The sequence below is a fragment of the Moschus berezovskii genome, chromosome 17 (assembly GCF_049115385.1).
Source record: "Moschus berezovskii isolate FMDL1 chromosome 17, NW_MosBer_1.0, whole genome shotgun sequence".
Lineage (NCBI taxonomy): Eukaryota > Metazoa > Chordata > Mammalia > Artiodactyla > Moschidae > Moschus > Moschus berezovskii.
The window spans coordinates 39860159-39885987 of NC_142476.1; the positions used below are offsets into that span (position 1 = coordinate 39860159).

Consider the following 25829-nt stretch of genomic DNA (forward strand, 5'->3'; position numbering starts at 1 on the left):
GGGGTGATGGCAGCGAATTTAGGAAGATTAAATGAGATAATCCAGTGTCAGAGTAAACATTCAATGCATGTTAGCTGTTCTTACCATGATGGAAAGATGCAAGCTTCTGAATCAAAAGGCCTTCTTGTAAAATGTGTAAAACCTTCCCCTCATTTGTATTGACACACCTTGTCTATATCCAAGTGCTCGTGCTACCTGACTGAGGATGCTTTCTGTGGCAGAGTGTTGGTGAAAGGCGAGTGAACCCCTGAAATTGTATAGGAGAGTGCCTAGGTGCCCTTATGGTATGCTGAAGAATGAAAATATGAGTGGACAATGATCCTAAAGATGTCTACTTCCTAATTCCAGAGCCAGTGAAAATGTTACTTTATATGGTTATAGGGCCTCCGCGTATTCACCTTATCCAAATGGGCATGATGTAGTCACAAGAATCCTTGTGAGTGGGAAGCAGGAGGGCCAGAGTGAGAAGGAGATGTGACAGAGGTTGGAAGGTGGGAGGAGGGACCAGGAGCCAAGGAATGCCGGCGCGGCCTCTAGAAGCTGAGCAGCAAGGGACAGATTCTCTCCTGAACCCTCCAGAAGCAATAAAAACCCTGCTGACACCTTGATTTTAGACTTCTGACCTCCAGAACTGTAAGAGAATGAATTTGTGTTACTTTTAAGCCACTCCTGCCGCTGCTGCTAAGTCGCTTCAGTCGTGTCCAACTCTATGCGACCCCATAGACGGCAGCCCACCAGGCTCTGCCGTCCCTGGGATTCTCCAGGCAAGAACACTGGAGTGGTTGCCATTTCCTTCTCCAATGCATGAAAGTGACAAGTGAAAGTGAAGTCACTCAGTCGTGTCTGACTCCTAGCGACCCCATGGACTGCAGCCTACCAGGCTCCTCCGTCCATGGGAGTTTCCAGGCAAGAGTACTGGAGTGGGGTGCCATTGCCTTCTCCACTACATTTATGCTAATTTATTATAGCAGCAACAGGAAATGAATAGCCCTTCTCAGGGTTGGGGTGTGGGGGGTGGACACATAGGTGTTTATCAGCTTTGCAGACTATGTTGACAGTCAGGTGATGAACAGTCACTGGTCCCCAGCATCTCACCTTGCTCTGGGAGCCCCCTGCTGGGTGTTACTGCAGCCTCCTTACCCCTATCCTTGGGCGTCCATGTTTTCATGAGCATATCTGAAATTTTCTGCATTTTTCATCACTGATTTAATCTCTGGAAAGGCCTCTGAAATGTGTTAGTGGCTTAGTCATGCCCAACTCTATGAGACCCCATGGTCTATAGCCCGCCAGGTTCCCCTGCCCATAGAATTCTCTAGGCAAGAATACTGGAGTGGGTAGCCATTCCCTTCTCCAGGGGAATCTTCCCAACCCAGGTCTGCCTCATTGCAGAGTCTTTTACCATCTGAGCCACTGGGGAAGCCCTGTGTCACCCCAGGGGTTCCTCAATCACAGCCATTACAGGTGTCCACAGAGCATGCCTGCCCCAGTCCTCAGTAGCAGCTGACACTGTCTTGGGACCTCATCTCCAAGATGCTGCTGCCTGTCTGGATAGGGAAACAGACTCCAATCCCAGCAGCAGGAGCCACAGAGGCACTGATGTTAATACCCACTAGCCAGACCTTGGTCATATGGCGCAGCTAGCTGCCAAGAGGCTGGATAACACTGTCTTTACTCTGGGAAACCATGGGAAACTGAGCATCAGGTGTTTTCTTAACAGCGGAGAAAGGGAAGAGTGGTTATTGGGAACCACGAGCAGGCAAAACAAAACGATCCTACTGAGTATCAGGCTGGTGAGTTGTCACTTGCTCTCAGGAGGTGACCTATGCTTAGAGGAGCTGTGCCCTACAGGTGATATCTCTACTCAGTCATCTGAGTCTGCCACATCCCTGAAAAGGCCAGCCCCTTTCCCCGCCCTGAGCTGGGTCCTGATTGGCACTTATAGATCAGAGGGCAGAGAGGAAAGACAGCTGAGCTGCATACCCTGAGGCGCCTGAGAAATCATTTTGCATCTCAGCAGTTTCATCGGGGCTTACCTATAGATGAGGAGGCCTCTGCAGTAGATGACTGGGCCTATGCAGGATCACCTGTTGGCTGCAGAGGAAGCAGATGAGTCCTAGAAAGCAGATGAGTTCCTAGGAGACTTTAAAATCTGGGGGCAGGGGAGAGGTTTCCTTGGTGGCCCAATGGTAAAGAATCCACCTGCCAAATGCAGGAGACACAGGTTTGATCCCTGATCTGGGAAGATCCCACATACCGCCAAGCAACGAAGCCCATGTGCCACAACTATGGAGCCTGTGCTCTAGAGCCTGGGAGCCCCCACTACTGAGCCCACGCGCCACACCTACTGAAGCCCGTGTGCCCTAGGGCCTGTGCTCCACAGTAAGAGAAGCCACTCCAATGAGAAGCCTGCACGTGCTGCAACAAAGAGTAGCCCCCGCTTGTAGCAACTAGAGAAAGCCTGCTCAGCCAAGAAGACCCGGTTCAGTTCAGTCGCTCAGTCGTGTCCGACTCTCCGCAACCCCATGAATCACAGCATGCCAGGCCTCCCTGTCCATCACCAACTCCCGGAGTTCACTCAAACTCATGTCCACAGAATCGGTGACGTCATCCAGCCATCTCATTCTCCGTCGTCCCCCTCTCCTCCCGCCCCCAACCTTTCCCAGCATTAGAGTCTTTTCCAGTGAGTCAACTCGTTGCATGAGGTGGCCAAAGTATTGCAGTTTCAGCTTTAGCATCAGTCCCTCCAATGAACATCCAGGATTGATCTCCTTTAGAATGGACTGGTTGGATCTCCTTGCAGTATAAGGGACTCTCAAGAGTCTTCTCCAACACCACAGTTCAAAAGCATCGATTCTTCGGCGATCAGCCTTCTTCACAGTCCAACTCTCACATCCATACATGACCACGGGAAAAACCATAGCCTTGACTAGACGGACCTTGGTTGGCAAAGTAATGTCTCTGCTTTTTAATATACTATCAAGGTTGGTCATAACTTTCCTTCCAAGGAGCAAGCGTCTTTTAATTTCATGGCTGCAATCAGCATCTGCAGTGATTTTGGAGCCCAAAAAAACAAAGTCTGACACTGTTTCCACTGTTTTTCCATCTATTTCCCATGAAGTGATGGGACCAGATGCCATGATCTTTGTTTTCTGAATGTTGAGCTTCAAGCCAACCTTTTCACTCTCCTCTTTCACTTTCATCAAGAGGCTTTTGAGTTCCTCTTCACTTTCTGCCATAACAGTAGTGTCATCTGCATATCTGAGGTTATTGATATTTCTCCCGTCAATCTTGATTCCAGCTTGTGCTTCTTCCAGCCCAGCGTTCCTCATGATGTACTCTGCATATAAGTTAAATAAGCAAGGTGACAATATACAACCTTGACGTACACCTTTTCCTATTTGGCCCAGCACAGCCAAAAAGAAAGAAAAAGCCTGGGGGAGTGGGTGGTGGTGAGTGTGGGCTAGTAACAGGCTGCGGAAATCCAAATGTCATCCTTCCCTCTCTGCACCATGTCTTGACACTTACTGTATGCCCAGCACAGTACACTTAACATGAATGAGACATTCACTCCTCAACCCTGGGAGGTTAATTCTGTCTGTTCTGGTCACCTCTAGAAAGAGACGGCTTTCACTCCGACCCTTGCACTGATTGTGCCTTGACCTCTCTGCAGAGTTGGGGACGCAGCCCAGCCCTCACAGGGAGAAGACGTTGGAAAGCGTGAGCTATGTCGTGAAGGTACTGAGCTCTAGGCCAGGGGTAGTTCTTGTTTTGTCTCCCAACATGCAAGAGGTGTCAAGGCCGCCAAATCAAGCCCCCTTCCCCAGGCTGTTTTTCTCCTTCCCCTCTCCTGCAGGCTGCCCTGTTTCAACCTCTATTCCAGTTTTATGATTAAACATTGGTGTCAATTATTTACAGTCTGTCCAGATGAGTATCAGGGTTGCAGGGGACTGAGTGACTCACACAGGGGAAGTTGGTTCTTATGGAGGGGAAATAAGAGGAAGGAAAACAAGAAATTCTACCTCCTGACCGCAGAGGCTGAGGTCGGCCTAGGCAAGACTTCCGGTGGATGGGGTATAGGGATGGGGCTCTCTGTTGGAGTGTGGGGACTGAGAGACCATGGGTGGTGGGGCATGCCAGCTCTGGAGTCAGACATAACCAGTCTGAATCATTACTGTGCCATTCACTGTGTGTCTTAGAGTATGTACCTTAACTTCTCTGAACTCCAGTTTCTTCATCTGTGAAATGGGGATTATTCTACTTTCTCATTATAGAGTTTGGGGGAAAAAAGCAGGATAGTAAATAATAAATTTAAATGTAGTTGTATTAAACAGCAATGATAAATTATCAATATGAATGTCAAATATTCTAAATTTTATAAATAAAATATTATATGAAATTAATTTGTTGTTGTTGTTGTTTAGTCACTAAGATATGTCTGACTCTTTTGCGACTTCATGGATTATAGCCTGCCAGGCTCCTCTGTCCGTGGGATTTCTGAGGCAAGAAAGCTGGAGTGGGTTGCCACTTCCTTCTCCAGGGATCTTCCCAACCCAGGGATCGAACCCACGTCTCCTGCATTGCAGGTTGATTCTTTACCACTGAGCCACCGGGGAAGCCCAACGTGAAATTAATCGTAATAGTAATAAATGCATGGAGAGCAGCCAGCACAGTGCCTGGCACTTGCTGTGTGTGCGCATGTTGATCACTCAGTTGTATCTGACTCTGCGACCCCATGAACTGTAGCCGGCCAGGCTCCTCTGCCCATGGGATTCTCCAGGAAAGAATACTGAGAGAGACGATTCCTAGGCAGATTGATAAGAAGTTCAGGGTCCCCAGGGAGGAGAAATGGGCCTGGGGCTCTCGAAGTGGAGATTGGGGGTCTGAAATTCTTAAGGAGGAGAAAAGGACAAACCTTTGTTGTCTACATTCCTTAGTCTGAGGCAATTACACAACTCAGTTTAAACTCTGTACTAGGGATTATACAGCAACAATGTATCTGGCTGGAGGACAGTTTCTCCTTCCTGAAAACCTTCTGACTAATTCTGATATCTTAGAATGTATATTATGGGAGTGGGTCTGGAGGATCTTTCTATTGTTAAATTCTAATCTTGTTATCCTAAAATGTAAATTGCTGGAGTAGGTCTGGTAAAATTTTCACAAACTTGAGACATTCTTTTGATTCATTGTAATAACTAGTTAAAAGGTATATAACTCCATTGCTAACACTAGCAAGGGGGTACTCTTTCTGCCCCCTTCTGATGTGTATGTCAGAAGCTTTCTCTATCCCTTTTATATTTTAATAAAACTTTATTGCACCAAAGCTCTGAGCGATCAAGCCTCGGCCCCAGATTCAATTCTTCTCTTCCAGAGGCCAAGAATCCCGACGTCTTTTCGTGGGTCAGCAACAACCTTTCAATACTGCACTGGGTTGCCATGCCCGCCTCCAGGGGATCTTCCAAACCCAGGGATTGAACCCAGGTCTCCCACATTGCGAGTGGATTCTTTACCATCTGAGTCACCAGGGAAGCCCAAGAATAGGAGTGGTAGCCTATCCCTTCTCCAGGGGATCTTCCAGACCCAGGAATCAAACCAGGGTCTTCTTCATTGCAGGCAGATTCTTTCCCAGCTGAGCTACTGGGCACTTGGTAAGTGCTTAGGAAATATTCAAGGGTGTTGCTACAATTCCAAAATATAACTGTTGGAGAAAGAATTGAGTGTGACAGGTGATTTCCTAAAAATCAGAAGCAGGTGGAGACAGGGGGCTGCAGATGGCAGCTCTAGCTAAAATGCTTCCAGTGGGAATCACTGGTGGAAAGTGGAGAGGAGGGGGTAGGGAGGGGGTTGGACGGCTCAACTGTGTTCCCAAAGGGCTCTTGGCAGAAGGTTTGGGAACCACTCCTATGGAGGCAACATTGCTGTAGCTAAAAAAGAAAATGTCCAGATATGGGCAGGATAAACTTTCTCAAACTGTGTCCTAATCTCCAGAATCAGGGCCATTCTGATAAAGGCCTGGGAACAGGGAGGGTTTGGATCTGCAGGATTCATTGGCCCTCAGAGGTCTGTCTGTCTCCTCCACACACCTCTGTTTGGTTGTTAAAACCCCCTCATAGAAAGACCACGTAAAATAAACATCTGCCTTGTTTTGGCCTCACAGTTTAGGAACTTAAGCTTTGAGCCACCAGGAAAGCCTGCTGATACAAGCCTGAGAGCGTTTGCCTTTTATCACACTTTCTGTCCAAGCAGAGTTAGAACAGGTGCTGACTTGGCTCACGAGCAGAATCGCTGGTTAACCTGTAAACCAGGTCAAAGAGTGCCAGGATGCCCAGCCTCCCTCCAACCCAGTCCCACAAGGAATGGGTGCAAAATTCACCAAGTGATTGGTTTGGTCAAGAGTAAGGAACTGTGCCTGATTAAACCAACTGTTAGGTAAGTAAACAGCCCGAGTGTTGGCAGGTGCCATAGAGCACGAATGCTGTTTGTACTCATTTCCTGTGGCTGCTATAAGGAACTACCCCAAACGTGGGGACGGAAAACAACACAGATTTATTCTCTTGCAGTCAGGTTCATGGACTAAAGTCAGAGGGGCTAGTTGCTTCTGGAGGCTCAGGGAAGAATCCCATCCTTGTCTTTCCCACTGTAACAACCCAGGGAGTAGATCCCAGTGTGGTGGTGGTGGTGGTTCAGTCGCTAAGTCGTGGGCAACTCTTGCAACCCCTGGACTGTAGCCTGCCAGGCTCCTCTGTCCATAGGATTTTCCAGGGGGTCTTCCTGACCCAGGGATCGAAACTGCATCTACGGCATTGCAGGTTCCTGCATTACAAGTGGATTCCTTACTTCTGAGCCACCCGTCCCCTCTTACAGATGAGGCGACAGGATGAGAGGGGTGAGAATTCACCTTTCTGGGTAATGATTCAGTAGCGGAGCTGAGATGCAGATGCATTCTTTGGCCCGGAGCCCACTCAGGGAATCCCACCACGTGGAGCGTGGAGTTGACCCTTGCAGTCGCCGTCCGTAGTCCCTGATTTTAGAAGTTCTCCCCTCTGCCCTCCTCTACTATGTGCTGAAAAATGACTCTTGAGAAAGAAGAACCAAAGGACTCAAGCTGGTGTCCAAAATAGCCTGCTCAGTTCAGTTCAGTTCAGTCGCTCAGTCGTGTCCGACTCTCCGCGACCCCATGAATCACAGCACGCCAGGCCTCCCTGTCCATCACCAACTCCCGGAGTACACTCAAACTCATGTCCACAGAGTCGGTGATGCCATCCAGCCATCTCATTCTCCGTCGTCCCCTTCTCCTCCCGCCCCCAACCTTTCCCAGCATCAGAGTCTTTTCCAGTGAGTCAACTCGTCGCATAAGGTGGCCAAAGTATTGCAGTTTCAGCTTTAGCATCAGTCCCTCCAATGAACACCCAGGATTGATCTCCTTTAGAATGGACTGGTTGGATCTCCTTGCAGTATAAGGGACTCCCAAGAGTCTTCTCCAACACCACAGTTCAAAAGCATCGATTCTTCGGCGATCAGCCTTCTTCACAGTCCAACTCTCACAACCATACATGACCACGGGAAAAACCATTGCCTTGACTAGACGGACCTTGGTTGGCAAAGTAATGTCTCTGCTTTTTAATATACTATCAAGGTTGGTCATAACTTTCCTTCCAAGGAGCAAGCGTCTTTTAATTTCATGGCTGCAATCAGCATCTGCTACACAAGGACAAACGGTGTGTCCAGACCGTGCCCAGGTTCACACTAGCCTGTCTGGCAGCCGGGGGTGGGGGGCAGTGAGGTGAGATGCGCTCCATGCTCTGGTCTATCCCCCTAGTCTTCCCACCCTCCCAGACTCGGAGCTGCACCTCGGATGCCTGCGCTTCTGGTCCCCAGAAGGTCGGCTATGACGTCTCACTTAACTTCCTCCTCATGCCCGGAGGAGAGCCTCAGTGGTGAGACCATAGACCCAGTCCTTTTAGTGCTGCTGCCCTGCCTTGAGTGGAGTTCATCAGGGTTGGCTGAAAGGCTGCTTTTCCATCACCCCACAGATGAGGAAGATCTGAACAGGCAGCTGTGCTCAGGGCCACCACCTCTAAGCTGTGAGACCTGGGACGAGTTTCTCAACATCTCTGTGCCTCGGTGTATTCAATGATGATGGAGACAAAGGTGGGGACCCCTCATCTGGTCGTGGGGCAGGATAAATGAGCTCACTTGTGCCGAGCGCTTAGTGTGAGCCTGGCTTGCAGTCAGTGTCCAGGAAACAGCAGCAGATATTTCATAGTTGCTGATGGTGGGCTGGGGCTGAAGTCGGGGAGGCCAGGTAGGGTGGTCAGTGCCTGTGTTCAGCCCTGCTTGCCAGAGCAGGAGGCCGCTTTTGGCTCATTCCCAGAGCCTGGAGAAAGAGTCAGGCTTACTTTGATGGTGACAAGAGCTCTCAGACTCCATGCTGGCAGGCAAACACACAGAGATGTCACATTTCCCGAGAAATATTGAGTGTGGCGGGAGCCCTGGAGATCGGGTCCTGGTGCCAGCCCTGTAAGTAGGGTCACATTCCAGCTGCCTGCTTTGTTTCTCTAAGTTTCTTGAGAAACTTAGACAAAAACTTAATTTCTTGACACCGAGTCAAGGTCCCGAAGAAAAGATACCCAGTTTAACTTGCTCCTTCTGTTTATGGCTCCTGGAGTCTTCAGAATGAGTTAGTCTTCCTTAATTTCCTTCCTTAATTTCACCAACACTTAGTGGATTAGCAACGAGACTGAGGACATCAGACCTTATAAAAATCACTGATGTCTTATGTGGGGGAGGGGAAGCTGCCTCTTTTCTCTTCAAGAAGTGGTGCATCCTGGGAGGTGTCTGCTACCTTTTATATATATCTGCTCCCTTATATATATATATATATGCTTAGTTGCTCATTCATGTCCCACTCTTTGTGCCACATGGACTGTAGCCTGCCAAGCTCTTCCTCCATGGGATTCTCCAGGCAAGAATATGGGAGTGAGCAGCCATTCTCTTCCCTAGGGGATCTTTCCAACCCAGGGATTGAACTGCGGTCTCCTGCATTGCAGTCTGATTCTTTACCATCTGAGCCACCAGGAAAGCCCATCTCCTCCCCCATCTCTGTGCAGTTTTCCAGACTCAGCACTTCCCACCAGACACTTTATCTCCTCCTGTCCCCAGACTTTGCCCCAGTAAAGTTTACAGATGCCTCCAGGCCCTGCAGAGCTGCTGCTTTATCCTCCTCCTTCCAGCCCTCTTCAGAATGAATTGGTCGCTCTTTCTATAGGCTCTTTGGATATGCCCTGTTTTAGCAGTGCTGGGTAGTAATGAAAACCACGGGCTTTAGAATCAGACATATCCTACTCCTGCCTTTCACTAGCTGTGTGACGTCTGACCAGTTATGTTCCCTCTCTGAACCTCACTGTCCTAAATGGAACTAATAACTATTAAATGATTGGCCACGGAAAGATCTCAACAGAGGGCCTGGCACAGAGTCGGCATTCAACACACGTTCCCTCTCACCTGATGCTGACTTCCCTTCTAAGAGGAAGAGTAACCTGACTTTCTGCTGGACTTTGAAAGTAGTCTCACCCATCTGTGTATCCTCCAAAGCCCCTGGCGCATAGTAGGGACCCACAAGTTGTTGGGGCTAGATTCTTTAAAAAGCATTTTAAAAGAAATGTACACCTGTTACCCCTGACGCTTTGGTGATGAAGTGTCTCCAGGGGTCAACTGTACATTGCCCATTTCTGGCCTATGTGCACCCCCTCACCCCCTTGTCGGGAGTGGCCCACAGGGACTAGGCCTTTTGGGAACTGATGTGATACGAGGGGAAGGAAGTGGGCTTCAGAGTCAGATTTGATTGTGCATCTTGACTCTGCAGCTTACAGCTGTGTGACCCAGGGCAAAATGCTTAACCTCTCTGAGACTCAGAGGCCCCGGGGCTAATCCTCTTTGAAGGGCACCTCTGAGGCGTGGCTGTCTTTAGAAAGGGTGCCTGTCTCTTGAACTGTTCCTATTATTGTCCTTACTCTGTCTCTCGATTCACTCACTCCCCTTTCTTTTTCATTATCCTGTCAGCTCTCTCTGGCTCAGGCAGCCCTCCCCTCTCCTCTGCCTTTATGACTCATTTGCACAGTGCTCTTCATTTTTTCCCGAGTGCACAGTCTACAAGAACCTGTCCTAAAAGAACAGGAACCTGACACTCTTTGACCTTAGGGGAGATGGCCTGAAACTCCCAGGAGGGACAGGGGCAGCGGCAGAGGTTGCTCAGAGCCTTTCTTCCAGCCCCCACCCCCTCCCCACGGCAGGGGACTGGAGCTCAGTGACAAAAGTGATTGTGAGCTGAAACTTGGCAGAAAGGGCCTCACTGAATTCTTCCTTTGTGACAGAAATGTAGCACAGCCTGGTCCCTGCGAATGGAGCCGGGGATCCCTTTCCCAATTATGCAGCTTGGCAGAGAGAGGTTGGGGCACAGGAGAATGGTCAAGGAGCCTCTTTGTCACGGGACCTGGTTATGCTGCCAGACAACTCCGACTGCCGAGATCTCCTCCCCCTAAAGCCAGCCAGGCAGGCTGGACACTTCTGGAACTGTGCCTGCCGGGGCCAGAGAGCAGAGCTCGGAGGCCACATGAGGGCCTGGGTTTCTAAACTATGTTCCAGAGAATTGCTGGGATTCAGCGGGAGAGGGCCAAGGGAAGGCTTGCCCATCAACACTTGGGACACTGTGCTGTTTCAGCCAGAGCAGTACTGTTTTCTGTTGTTCGATTTTATTTAAATTGTTATCTTTATACTGTCTCTAGGGCTTCCCTAGTGGCTCAGCTGGTAAAGAATGCAGCAGACCTGCTGCCATCATGACACCTGGATTCAATCCCTAGGTCAGGAAGATTCCCTGGAGAAGGAAATGGCAACCCATTCCAGTATTCTTGCCTGGGAAAAGCCCATGGATGGAGGAGTCTGGCAGGTCCATGGGCTGACAAGAGTCAGACACAACTTAGCAACTACACCACCACCACATACTGTCTCTCTGTCTATATACGTGAAAGTGAAAGTTGCTCAGTCATGTCCGGCTCTTTGCGACCCCATGAACTATATAGTCCATGGAATTCTCCAGGTCAGAATACTGGAGTGGGTAGCCTTTTCCTTCTCCAGGGGATCTTCCCAAACCAGGGACCAAACTCAGGTCTCCCACATTGCAGGCAGATTCTTTACCAGCTGAGCCACCAGGGAAGCCCGCGTCTGTATAGAAAGAGAGTCTAAGTGTGGACTGGTGATAAGTAGCCACCCCCTCCACAACTTGGGTCTCAGCCAGGTGAGCACTCAGATGTCAGAGCCATGGTGGGGCTCAGCCCTCTCTTCCCCTCAACTCTCCAGGGAAATCCCTTGTTCTGGCTCTAGTTAGTTGGCCAAGGATGTATGTGGGAATAAAGACAGCAGATGCCCAGGTTGGAGGAGCAAGGCTCAGGGAGCTCACCTACCTGCTAGGAAGACCAGGGACCAGCTGAAACCTCAAACCCCCCAGGAGATACTGACAGAGTCACCGTCTTGGGTCAGAATGAAAGTCACATTTAACCTGGGTGACTTTGCTGTGTTGTTGGGAAATCATTTGCATAAGGACACAAGGCTTGGATATCCTGAAAATTAGCTCTATCTAATCCTGTCCCCCTCAGTGCCAACCTTGGACTAGGCATTTTCCCTAATGGATACAGGATATCAGTTACACTTTTTAACCTGCTAGGTAGTCATTCTTTCATTCTACAATAGTTATTAAGCACCTGTTACATCTTGACACAAGGTGCTGAGTGCTGGGTATACAGAAATGAACAAGGCTCCAGTGGGGAGACAAGGAGGCAATAGGAAAGCAAAGCAAGGCTGTTGTAGACTGAGGTAACATCATCCATCCAGAGGAAGGAGTGCCATAAGGACTAAACCATGGGGCTTGAGAGTAGCTGGGTAAGAAAGAGGATATTATAGTGTGATCAAGGAAATCCTCACTGAGAAGGTGGCATTTGAGCTAAGAGACAGAAGTGCTAAGGAAGTGGAGAAACAAAAAAGACAGGTAGATGGGAAGGAGGTTCAAGAGGGAGGAGATATATGTATACCTGTGGCTGATTCATGTTGATGTATGGCAGAAACCAGCACAATATTATAAAGCAAATATCTTGCAATAAAAAAAAAGTTTAAAGAGATTTTTTAAAAAGGGGTGGGGGAGGAAGTTTATAAAAGGAAGACTAGAAAAATAAACACATCATGCTCAAATCCAGAAAAAAAAAAGATAGGTGGAAGAGTTTCAGGTATCAGGAACAGTAAGTGCAAAGGCCCTGCAGCAGGATGTGCTTAATGTGACTAGAAACAAATAGGAAGCCCCCTGTGGGTTGGTGAGTCAAGAGATAAGATAGGAGAGAGACAAGAGCCCAGTCCAATCTGGTGGGATTTGAAGGCCACAGGAAAGGAGTTCGAATTTTACGCTAAGAATAATGGAAAGATATCAACTCTTAGAATTTCCTACTGTAAAATATTCCAGCCAATCAAAAGAGTATATATGGTGTATCTATATGTGATGTTTAATGAATAATTTAATGAACACCCAAGTACCTTTCACTATTGCTCCTTGACACCATTTCTCACTCCTCTAGGGAGCTACCTGTTGTCCTCAATTTTAATTCATAATTTTGCCTTTCTTCCTAATAATTACAGAGATAAAGCAATATGTTGCCTGGTTTTGTACTGCATATAACTAGAATCATGCTATGTGTGTTCTTCTGCAGTTTGCTTTCCTGTTCAACCTCACATGTTGTCAGAATGGTCCATGCTGGTGCATGTAGCTATGGTTTATTACTTTTCTGTGCTGCATCATACTCCACTGAACCATAACTGCATAGTCAGCTACTGTCAGGGTTTATCTTTTCTCCTGGGACATGACATTATTTGATTTTCTAATGTTGAATCAACTATGCATTATTGGGATAAACCTTTATGAAAAATGTGGTTGGATTCCATTTGCAGCCAGGAAATTAAAAGACGCTTACTCCTTGGTAGGAAAGTTATGACCAACCTAGACAGTATATTAAAAAGCAGAGACATTACTTTGCCAACCAAGGTCCATCTAGTCAAGGCTATGGTTTTTCCCGTGGTCATGTATGGATGTGAGAGTTGGACTGTGAAGAAAGCTGATCGCCGAAGAATTGATGCTTTTGAACTGTGGTGCTGGAGAAGACTCTTGAGAGTCCCTTGGACTGCAAGGAGATCCAACCAGTCCATTCTAAAGGAGATCAATCCTGGGTGTTCATTGGAAGGACTGATGCTATAGCTGAAACTCCAATACTTTGGCCACCTCATGCAACAAGTTGACTCACTGGAAAAGAGTCTGATGCTGGGAGGGATTGGGGGTGGGAGGAGACGGGGACGACAGAGAATGAGATGGCTGGATGGCATCACCGACTCGATGGACATGAGTTTGAGTGAACTCCGGGAGTTGGTGATGGACAGGGAGGCCTGGCGTGCTGTGATTCATGGGGTCGCAAAGAGTCGGACACAACTGAGCGACTGAACTGAACTGAACTGAACTGTTTTGGATTTTTGTTTCTGCACTGGCAGATCAGCTTGACCTGTCATTTTCCTTTCCTGCTTTGTTGCTTTTGGGGTCAAGATTACACATTCCCCATAAAGTGACCTGGGGAGTGTTTCTCCTTTTACTCTCCAGAGCACTTGTATAAGATGGAGAAAACCATGGAAAGATTTCATCAGTGTGACTGCCATCTCATCATCCTTTTGCAGCCCCACTCTTTGATTCAGAGTCTTGGCTTCTTTTGATACAACTTTTCTTGCTTGTGCCTTCTCCCCCAAAAGCAAAGAAAACACATGCCTCCCCCATGAGTACCTCAGCTTGACATGCTCACAGCGTACTTAGAAAGCTGCTTTTCTGTTTTTTTACAGGTGGGTCCTTAACACAAGATTTTAGCATGAAGAGTTGTCAGCCCTGCCTCCCCAGCTAACCACAGGTAGGTGCCTCTCTTAACCGGTTCACAGCTTTCTTGAAAACCTAAATACAGGATCATTCATTCATCTTTTAGGGCTGCCTCAAACCTGAGCTGTGACGGATCCAATTCCTGGGTCCTGAGGTGAGTCTGGGCCAGCTGGGACCCCAGGCTGCTCACCAAGTCTGCTCTGTTTTAAGGACATCTTGGAAACTATGTGGCCCAAATCCTCTAAGCACAAAATTAGCTTCTTTCCATTATTTTTGAAAGGGAAAGAACACCATGCTAAATATAACATGGGTCAACAAGCCAGAAACAAGATAAATAGCCACCAGCTGCACGTTGGGGAGCTGGGTCTCCACGCCCCCTGGTGAACCTTTGAGGTCTTGGTTTCCAGAGGGTGGGAGGAACCAGCAAACGCTCTGAAGCTATCGTTGGACACAAAACCCTGCCGCAAGCCCAAAAAACGAACTCCTTCGTTTTGTTTTCTTATTTGAAAAACAACACATTTCTGTGTTTTCCAGTTATTACCCTCCCAAGAAGAAAAAGAAAACCATTCTGATCCCAGCACCCAGAGAAAATATAAACATTGTGGCTTGTATCATTTGAGTGTTTTGAAATGTAATATAACACATTCAGTGGTGTCTCTCCCAGCCTTTTATTCCCCACTATCGTTCTTGCTTTTTCGAAGTTCTTTTTGTAGTGCTTCCCCACCTCGCCACTCCATAAAACTTTAATACCAGATAGGCTGAGTATCTGTGTACCATGGAGGACCACAAACTTCTGTAACAACTAAGATTATTTTACACCATCTCCAAGAGCCAGCCAATTTCCCCCCCTTGTGGGTGAGCTCACCCCATGGAGAATGCAGGCTTTAAATAATATTAAATAACAAACCTTCCTGTAGGAACTCACTGTGTGCTGGTCACATTCTGTTCTGGGTACTTTATGTACATTTACTTGTTGACTTATAACTCTCCTATGAGGTTGAGTCCTAGAGAGCTTTTATCTGCAACTTAACAGTTGTGGAAACTGAGGCACAGAGAAGTCAAGTCATTTGTCCAAGGTCACTCAGCTGGGAAGGTACAGAGAGCCCGGGCAGCCTGGTTCCACAGCTCACACTTAACCACCAAGCTGTGTTGCCTTAAGACAACACATTCTAACTGTAAAAAAAATTCAAACTACAGAAATAGAGCATGAAGGCCTTTTGTCTCTAAAAAAAATACAGAAATAGAGTAATAGTTACACTTCCTAGGCCCCCTTCATCCCCAGGAACAATCTTTGGCACAAGTTTGGAATGTGTCTCTCATCTGGGATTTTACATATATGTTTACATATATGAAAATATATTGCCTCTTTGTTTTAACATAAGTAAAATCATTCAGCCTTTTCCCCTATATATTCATATGAATAATACATACCCATGTATAGAGCTTTATAAAAATCAGGATCACACTGAACATACTCTTATTTGATTTTAAAATGTATCATTCTGCTTTGAGACCATAATTCAGTAAATGCATATTTTATTTCATCAGATCCAGACTACTGGCTGTTTAAGTAGTTTCTAGTTTCTCGCTACTATCAAGTTATGATGAATATCCTCGCCCTGTACATAATTCTTAGAAGTTGGAATGACAGAGCCTGAGGGTATAAACATTTTTGAAACTTTTGATCCCTAAATGCCAAAACTTGCCACCCAGAAAAAACTGTATGAAATCGCCCATCCCAACACCCTCTCCCATACTGAGTATTAGTGCCTGTTTTCAGTCATTGACAACAGGCCAAAAACGTGTTCATTCTGACCTTTTCATCTCTGCCCGTGTCCCTCATCAGGGGCCTGTTTTACTCCTGTGACAGCTCACTGAGAATGAATGAGAGCGAGGAGCCAGTTAGGGTAACGTGGCCACGTCGCTGCTTTAATAAACAGGCTGTCAGCCTCCCTGGTAAGAGGCCTGGCTGTCCAGCCCTGAGCAGGTGCTCAGTAAAAAGTCTCTTCATCTCTCCTGCTTCCAGCACGAGGCTCAGGCTGCATCTCTCTACTACCGAGCCCCCCAGTTCTGACCTTTGTCTCCAATCCATTTGGCAAAACTAGGGCTGCAAAACCCCTCATCCTTCCCTTCGCTGGCCATGAGTGATGTGAGAAGCACACAGCCTTGTGTGTACAGTAGGCGATTAGCAGCTGGCCTCACTGCAAGTGTCTCCAGCAGTATTCCTGTTCAGTGTTCTGCATGCACACATGTGCATGGTCATACACCGGCACATGGGCATGTGTGTGCATGTTTGTACATACTTGTGCCCACCTATGTAGTATAGCACATTCAGGAGGCAGACCCTAATATGTGAAGTGGGGCTTCTCTCTCACGAGATTCGCCATATGCCCTCCAGTCTGAGTTAGGACCCCCGGCTACCAAGTGCCACAGTTCCTGTATTTCCCTCTCATTATTTTTCTAATTTTTAAAAATTTTATTACTTTATTTTTGGCTGTGGGTCTTCGTCGCTGTGGGGACTTTAGTTGCAGCGAGAGGGGGCTACTCTAGTTAATGTGGCAGGCTTCTCACTGCAGTAGCTTCTCTTGTTGCAGAGCCAGGCTCCAGGGAACATGGCTCAGTAGTTGTGGCTCCCAGGCTCTAGAACACAGGCTCAGGACTTGTGGCCCACAGAGTTAGTTGCCCTGTAACATGTGGGATCTTTCTGGATCAGGGCTCGAACCCATGTCTCCAGCATTGGCAGGCAGATTCTTGACCCCTGAGCCACCATGGAAGCCCTTTTTAATATTTTTTAATGTGATAAAAGTCACACTCAACATTCAGAAAACAAAGATCATGGCATCTGGTCCCATCACTTCATGGGAAATAGATGGAAAAACAGTGGAAACAGTGTCAGACTTTATTTTGGGGGGCTCCAAAATCACTGCAGATGGTTATTGCAGCCATGAAATTAAAAGACGCTTACTCCTTGGAAGGAAAGTTATGACCAACCTTGATAGTATATTAAAAAGCAGAGACATTACTTTGCCAACCAAGGTCCGTCTAGTCAAGGCTATGGTTTCTCCAGTGGTCATGTATGGATGTGAGAGTTGGACTGTGAAGAAAGCTGATCGCCGAAGAATCGATGCTTTTGAACTGTGGTGTTGGAGAAGACTTTTGAGAGTCCCTTGTACTGCACGGAGGTCCAACCAGTCCATTCTAAAGGAGATCGATCCTGGGTGTTCATTGGAAGGACTGATGCTAAAGCTGAAGCTCCAATACTTTGGCCACCTCATGCGATGAGTTGACTCACTGGAAAAGACTCTGATGCTCGGAAAGGTTGGGGGTGGGAGGAGAAGGGGACGACCGAGAATGAGATGGCTGGATGGCATCACCGACTCTGTGGACATGAGCTTGAGTGAACTCCGGGAGTTGGTGATGGAGAGGGAGGCCTGGCGTGCTGTGATTCATGGGGTCGCGGAGAGTTGGACACGACTGAGCGACTGAACTGAACTGAACTGAAAACATACTATTGTAACCATGCAGTTCAGTGGCACTAAGTACATTCACATTGTTGTGCAGCTCTCACCATCATCACCATCATCCTTCTTCCGAATATTTCATCTTCTGAAACTGAAACCCTGTCCCCATTAAACACTAAGTCCCCATTCCCCCTCCCCACCTCACCCCTTGGCCCCTGGCATCTATCAATGTACTTTCTGACTCTATAAATTTGACTGTTGTTGGGACCTTATATAAGTGGAGTCAGGTGGCGCTAGTGGTGAAGAATCTGCCTGCCAACACAGAGATGTAAGAGATGTGGGTTTGATCCCCTGGAGGAGGGCGTGGCAACTCACTCCAGTATTCTTGCCTAGAGAATCCCATGGACAGAGGAGCCTGGTGGGCTACAGTCCATGGGGTCCCAAAGAGTCAGACACGACTGAAATGACTTATCACCCAATGTATATTGGAATGCCTTCTTAAGATTAATTTAATATGTGCCCTAAAGACAGATTATGCCTTATTTTTTTTTTCTCTCTCTCTTCCTACTTTGTTGTTAGTCCCTGTGGACTGTTCTCCTGCTGGCCTGAAACCTCCCTGCTGCTGCTGCTGCTGCTGCTAAGTCACTTCAGTCATGTCTGACTCTGTGTGACCCCATAGACAGAAGCCCCCCTACTAATCCTTAATTTGTTCATCAGTATTTCTCTAGTACTGAACACTACTTAGCAGATACATGTGAAATATTTGTTGAGTGGGAGAAAAAAAAGAAGGAATGGACTTCAAGCCGACAGAAGATGTTATCCCAATTATTTTTAAAGTATTTTTGAACAAAGTGGCCAGTTTCAGGTGGAGCCCAGTGCTTGATGAGAAAATATCTCAGCAGCGTCAGATTTCATGTGGCCTGGTTAGCCATCTTTTTGCAAGGAGGGGAAAGAATGTGGAATGGCAAATAGGGCCTTGCCCATCTAAACAGCTGTAAAGTTTTACTGTTCTGCAAAGATCACTGTGGCAGGGATAATGTATTGAGGAGTAATTAGCCAGGAGCCTCACTCGCTGGTCCTCCAGCTCCCTGAAAGTGTTCTAATCTCAAACCTTCAAGTCACTGGCTTATCAGGCTCCCTCTCCCTGCCAGCAAATTGTTATGGACTCCCAACTGATTGATCCCATGAGCACAAGGTCTTGGAGCTGCTTCACAAGAGAGGGTTTTTCATCCAGCTGGGCACAACAGCTAAGATGATGGATGTGCAGGTTTCTGCCCCTTTAAGAAAAGCAAAACTCGGAACTTCCCAGGCAGTGCAGTGGTTAAGATTCCCTGCTCCACATACAGGGGACACAGATTCCATTCCTTGGTTTGGGAACTAAGATCCCACCTGCCACACATGCCATGCCAGCCAAAAATAAATGGAAAAGCACCCTTTAAGAGAGAAGAAGAAGAAAAAAAGGTAAAACTCCATGTGGCTGAAAAGAAGCTTGCCTTGCAGGACAGCTTCATCTGGCTATTTCATTCATTTGATTCAGCGGGCATTGGGGGAGGAAGGGTGCTGCTGTGTTCCAGGAGAGAGTGAAAAAGATGTGGTCACAGAAAGAAAGAGATTTGCCACAGAAGATCCTGGGGGCTTGCGGGAGACACAGAAGGGCAGCTGAGCAGGGTTGATCAGAGAAGGGCAGAAACGCTGGAGGGAGTTTTGCGAAGGGGGCGAGGTGCAAGATGTGTGGGAGAGGCAGGGTCAGGTTGAGCCTGGCACAAGCAGGATTCCAAGGAGCCTGGATTTTGTGCTGCAGACAATGGGAAGCCACTGAGTGTGGTGAACACATCACAGTAGGCCCCTTCAACCGGGTCACATCATGACTGATGCCGGTCAGCCAGGCAATATTGACAGGGCTCAGGCAAGCCATGGTTCACCCTCGCTGTAGCTGGTGAGAGGGTGAGATTGTGCTACACTTCACTAAATCCCACAAAATATCTGATGACCTGCAGCTCTGACCTTTCTGGCCTCCCGCAGGGAAAGGTCTGGCTTCTCCTTTTCGGGTGGGGGAGGCAGATCACAAAAGGAGCAAGAGCAGAGCAGGAGTACGTAAGACGTCTGGAATGCATCAGAGGCAAGCCCAGCCCGGGCCATGACTCAGTCCTGCCTCCCCCTACCCCCCCAACCCCCCACCCCGCCCCTGTTCAGGAGCACAGCCACCGCATTCAGCAGAGCGCCTTGAATCAGAAATGACTCTGCTCTCTCCTCTCTGCTTTCCTCGCAGACCTCCTGGACGCAGCTGTCCACACAGGATGCCTCATGTTGGCTTGCAACCATCCCTCGAGAGTCCAGCCACCGTTTTTTTAGCGTGGCACTAGGGCTTTCGTTCAGGGCATTTTGTTGCAGCTGCTGCTTTTTATTTATTTATTTTCTCTCTTTGAACCTGGACCTTGCCCTGCTCCTGCTGGCATGATGGCCCAGTCCAAAGCCAACGGTTCGCACTATGCCCTGACCGCCATAGGCCTGGGGATGCTGGTCCTTGGGGTCATCATGGCCATGTGGAACCTGGTCCCTGGGTTCAGCACCGCAGAAAAGCCGGCTGCTCAGGGGAACAAGACAGAGGTAGGAAGCGGCATCCTTAAGAGCAAGACCTTCTCTGTGGCCTACGTGCTGGTCGGGGCCGGCGTGATGCTGCTCCTGCTCTCCATCTGCCTGAGCATCCGGGACAAGAGGAAGCAGCGGCAGGGCGAGGAGCTGGCACACATCCAACACCCTGGGGTCGAACCACACGCCCACGAGGAGGACAGGTGAGGATGGCCAACCGGACCTGGATGGGGGATGGACACGCACACCCACATGCATACCCACGGGCTCAGGGCTCAACGATGGTGAGAACATTTTAATCTAAGGGGCTGTCTCCCATGACCGCTTCTGTGAAACAGTTTATCTTTTCACAAATGACTTTATCTTTTGATCCCAGAGTTTTCCAAATAATACGGTTTGAATGGATGATTACAGTTGTGTCAAGATTTTGACACACCCCCCAGGGGATCTGCATGGCACCTGGGGTGGCCGGAGCCTCCCCCCTGGAAGCTTGTCCATTTACCCCAGTGTCCTGGATGTTTATGCTTTGAGTTGAAAGGTTGGGAAGCAAGGTTCTATTTGACCAAAAATGCTGTGAACACATTTAAAAAGCAAGTGTTAAATTAGGGGGATAAGATAAAAGTTGATACTCCAAGTACAAAAAGAGCTGCTGCTGCTGCTGCTGCTGCTAAGTCGCTTCAGTCGTGTCCGACTCTGTGCGACCCCATAGGTGGCAGCCCAGCAGGCTCCCCCGTTCCTGGGATTCTCCAGGCAAGAATACTGGAGTGGGTTGCCATTTCCTTCTCTAATAAAAAGAGCACTTCTGTGTATAAAATAGATAATTGATGAGAACCTACTGTATAGCATGGGATGGGGTAGGGGAAGAAGGTACAGTCTGTTTGCAGGACAGATATTAAGTTAACCTTAAAAATACATTCCAATATACAGCAGATGCAGACAAATACTGTTTGATTCCACTTATACAAGGCACCTAGAATAATACCTCACATTCATAGAATTAGAAAGTACATTGATAGATGCCGGAGGTTGGGGAGGTGGGAGGTAGGGGTAGGGATGGGGAATGGAGACTTAGTGTTTAATGGGGAGAGTTTCAGTTTAGAGAGGTGAAAAATTTGGGAAATGGATGATGGTGAGACATGCACAACACTGTGAATGTACTAGTGCCACTGAAATATATGGTTAAAATAGTATGCTTTATATTATGTGACTTTTGTCACAATAAAAAAAAAATTTTTTTAAGATCGCTTACAAATGAATGTTAAAGAACACACAGTTGGAAAATGGACCAAGAACACAAACAAGCATTTCATAGACATTCAAATGATAGTTGTTCAGTCTCATTAGTCAGGAAATACAAACAACCAACAAAAGGCATTGTAATTCTTTGCCTATCTACTGGCCAACATAGACTGTCCTCCAGGTTAAAGATTTGTAAGGAGGTGGGTTGCTAATGAGGGGCTGATTGACATAACCTTACTGAAGGGGAATTCACTGTAACTGGCCGTTTTAAAGATGGATGCACCTATCGATTCTCTTCCTAAGAGCTTATCTTTGGGACATAGTCACACAAGTGCAAAGGGGTCTGTACTCATAGCTTTATCAGAGCATTGCTGAAAATAGCATAGACAGATGTTACGACTAAATATCCATCAGTTGAGCTAAATTATAACATGCCCATTCAGTAGAATTCTCTGTAGCCACTGCCAATCTATATTTGCTAATATGTATCTGTATCTGAGAAAAGGAGGTGTATAACACAGCATGTTAAGGTCTTCATCACATCAGACATTGTGGCTATGGGACTAGTGAAGGATCTGGAAAGGGGGGTCACAGAATGTTATTGTTCAGCCGCTAAATCATGTCCAACTCTTTGCGACCCCGTGGACTGAAGCACACCAGGCTTCCCTGTCCTTCACTATCTCCCAGAACTTGCTCAAGCTTATGTCCATTGAGTTAGTGATGCCACCAACCATCTCATCCTCTGTTGCCCCCTTCTCTTCCTGCCTTCAATCTTTCCCAGCATCAGGGTCTTTTCCAATGAGTCAGCTCTTTGCATCAGGTGGCCAAAGTATTAGAACTTCAGCATCAGTTTTTCCAATGAATATTCAGGGCTGATTTCCTGTAGGATTTCAATTTCCTGTAGGTTTGATCTCCTTGCAGTCCAAGGGACTCTCAAGAGTCTTCTCCAACACCACAACTCAAAAGCATCAATTCTTCAGTGCTCAGCCTTCTTTATGGTCCAACTCTCATATCCATACATGACTACTGGAAAGATCATAGCTTTGACTATATGGACCTTTGTTGGCAAAGTGATGTCTCTGGCTTTTAATATGCTGTCTAGGTTTGTCATAGCTTTTCTTTCAAGGAGCAAGCATCTTTTAATTTTATGGCTGCAGTCACCATCCACAGCGATTTTAGAGTCCAAGAAAATAAAATCTGTCACTGTTTCCATTTTTTTTTCCATTTGCCATGAAGTGATAGGACCGGATACTATGATCTTAGTTTTTTGAATGTTGAGTTTTAAGCCAGCTTTTTCACTCTCCTCTTTCACCCTCATCAAGAGGCTCTTTAGTTCCTCTTCAATTTCTGCCATGAGGTATCATCTGCATATCTGAGGTTGTTGATATTTCTCCCGGCAATCTAGATTCCAGCTTGTCATGTTAATGATATTTCTCCTGGTAATCTAGATGAAGCTGGAATCTAGATTGCCAGGAGAAGTGTCAACAACCTCAGGTATTTTTATTTTCTTCATTAAATTTTTCTGTAGTGTTTGAATTTTCAGTAAGAATGTCTTATCTTTCTAGTGGGATGGGAGTTGTTTTTATTTTGGGAAAATTAAATTTTCTGAAAGTAAAAGATAATCAGGCATATTCTAGAAAACTTGGGAAATACAAAAAAGAACAAAGGAAAACTAGGCACCCATCATTAAAGGTATGACCAAGTCACTTGACCTCAATGTATCTGCTTTCCCATTCATAAAATGAAAAGTGTTAACCTCCCCTGCCCTTTAGCCTCATATGTAACAACATGCCAGGTGGGCTATTCTGATGCCCAGATGGGCGTCCTTTGACCATAGACAACATTAACCTACATGAAACAGGTGCCAATTTGAAGCAAAATGGTTGTTCCTGGGTAGAAAAAGAATATCTGGAATATAAAATTTACATGTATCTCAAATTATTCTGTAATTTCCCATCCATAAAATGCGTATACCAATATTGGGCTGGCCAAAATGTTCATTTGGGTTTTCCATATTATCCAATGGAAAAACCCAAACAAACTTTCTGCCCAACCCAATAGTACCTAACTCATAGTGTCTTTAGGAAGATGACATTAATTTATATGTACTTAGAACAGTGTCTGGCTTGTAGCCAACAGATGACGTGATAGCTCTTATTCCTCCTTGGATACACCTGTTGTTAACAAGGCTGGTATCCGGGGTTCCAGTGGCAACGTGGGGTCTGGGATCTGTCTCTTTGTGACCGTGACTCGAGCACATGCTCACCATCCCATGTCTGTGCTTGCTGTCTTGCAGCCAGGAGGAGGAGGAGGAGGCCTCCTCACGGTACTACGTCCCCAGCTATGAGGAAGTGATGAACACAAACTACTCGGAAGCGAGGGATGCAGACCAGAACCCCCGGATGAGCATCTCTCTCCCCTCCTATGAGTCCTTGACGGGGCTGGATGAGACAAGACCCACCACAACCAGGGCCGACGTGGAGACCAGCCCAGGGAATCCCCCTGACAGGCAGAACTCCAAGTTGTCAAAACGCCTGAAGCCGCTGAAAGTGAGAAGGATAAAATCCGAAAAGCTTCACCTCAAAGACTTTAGGATCAACCTGCCGGACAAAAACGTGCCTCCTCCCTCCATTGAGCCTTTGACACCCCCCCCACAGTACGATGAGGTCCAGGAGAAGGCCCCTGACGCCCGGCCCCCCGACTGACGGCCCCTCCCAAGTGGATTCCCTCCTGTTTCTTGTCCTCTGCACCAACAGACCCCAAATGAAGCCACTTCAGCCACAGTTGAGAAGCGGAGGGGCTGGGTGTATACTTAGCTATTTGGATGGGGCCAGGAGCTGAGGGCCTTCTAGGACTGGGGAGTAACTCTGTGGTCCCCAGGACCTCCAGTCGCAGGTGCGTCAGAAAGATCTGCTGCCTCAGATCTTGTGAAGTTGTGACCCCATCCAGGGAAGCAGTGCCGGCATCTTCCCCTTTGTCCTTCCTTGACATTGAATTGCTGGGGACAATACTCCTTCTGATTAGAAAAGGATATGTAGCAACTGGCTTAGATCATGGCTTTGTTTTGCTTCCACTAGGACTGTTTTGTTTCCAAAAGAAAATAAGTTATGCCTTCACTTTCTCCCCTGGAGTCCTGCACGGTGGGGTAGGAGAGATGACCAGCTTTACAGAAAGGACACGCCCATATCATGAATTAAGCTGAACAAGAGGCTGGATGATTACATGGGGGTGAGACCCAGGTGGGGTTCTCAGAGCCCCTGATGCCATCAGTTGTTTTGAGGCCTCAAGACCTGAGGATGCATAAGATCCTAGTCTTATTGGTAGACATTTACTAGTCTCTCCTGTGTATTGGCAAAAAAAAAAGGAAAGTCATCTGAGATGTTCTGTTCCTTCTAAAATGCCGTGCAACTGAGCTTTTTATAATAAAATATTTTATATGTTGTACATTTGGTGCTAGATTGCCCTAACAGCTCTTCCAACACTGACTTGCTTAGGGAGAAATCTCACCAAAGAGAACAATACTAGCTAATATATGCTGAACACTTAGTATCTGCCAGGTGCTGTGCTAAGCACTTCATATATTCATCCCTTTTCAACTGTACCAAGCTGGGTTTTGGGCTTCCCAGGTAGTGCTAGTGGTAAAGAATCTGCCTGCCAATGCAGGAGATGCAAGAGATTCTTAAATCTCTGGGTCAAGAAGGTCCCCTGGAATAGGAAATGGCAACCTGCTCCAATATTCTTGACTGGAAACTTTCATGGAAAGAGGAGCCTGGCAGGCTACAATCCATGGGGCCGAACACAACAGAGCACACACCCACACAAGCCAGGTATTCCTACTATGGGTTAGTTCATGGAGAATCAGGTTAATTAAGGGGCCCCATGTCATACCACTAATAAGTGGCAGAGCTGGGATTTGAACCTAGGCCTCCAGGACCTGAGTTCTTCCACAGTCTACTGTGCCACTCAGTGGAAAGGACTCTTTCAGACTTTAAATGAGGACTTGTGTGTCTCAAGAGCTGAGAGTGTCCCTGTCAACCCACATATCCAACAGAAAGTTCTGGATATTTAGACAGCAGCTCTCTACCTGTCTAAACGTCCTATGACAGCTCCTCTCCTGAGAACTGACCCAGAAGGGCTGTATGATCATGCAGGATGCAGGTGTCCTCATAGAAAAGGCAGAGTACCTACCTGTGGAGCCCAGGAGAGAAATTCAACAAACAAGAACATACAAGGGGATAGTGGACTGCTGAGGCTGGGCTAAACGAGGGGACATCTAGGGTCAGGGTCTTGACCATGGAGTAGGAGTCTGGGAAGTCAGATCTAAGTCCAAAGTTCCCTTTCTGGGATGTGGGTATGTCCAATGGTTAAGACTCCATGCTTCCAATGTCAGAGGCATGGGTTCAGTTCCTGGTTGGGGAAGTTCCACATGCCATATGGCATAGCCAAAAATAAAAACCAAAATAAAACACAAAGTTCCCTTCCTGGTGTTGATGAGCCTGGAGCTGGCTGCTAGGGGTCTGTGTGGCTAGGAGTGTGGCTGGGAGAACAAATGCCCTGAATGTTTTCCTAAAAGTTCCTGTGGGAAGGAAGGAGCA

The 25829-nt window shown here is 47.3% G+C and overlaps 1 protein-coding gene across 2 annotated transcripts in view; it reads left to right on the plus strand.

Moving 5' to 3' along the window:
• TMEM51 (transmembrane protein 51) overlaps positions 1-24678 on the plus strand; it is a 62538-nt gene extending 37860 nt beyond the window's left edge. Inside the window, exons 1-4 of one of the 2 annotated variants that reach the window (XM_055419257.2) lie at positions 7631-8148; positions 13915-13979; positions 19676-20198; positions 23531-24678. In XM_055419257.2, coding sequence (XP_055275232.1) covers positions 19861-20198; positions 23531-23939 — 747 coding nt within the window. In that variant the 5' untranslated portion in view covers positions 7631-8148; positions 13915-13979; positions 19676-19860 and the 3' untranslated portion in view covers positions 23940-24678. Of the gene's footprint in view, positions 1-7630; positions 8149-13914; positions 13980-19675; positions 20199-23530 lie in introns of those variants that run through there. The other variant, XM_055419256.2, reaches the window with a different exon arrangement.
• The last annotated feature ends 1151 nt before the right edge of the window (positions 24679-25829 follow it).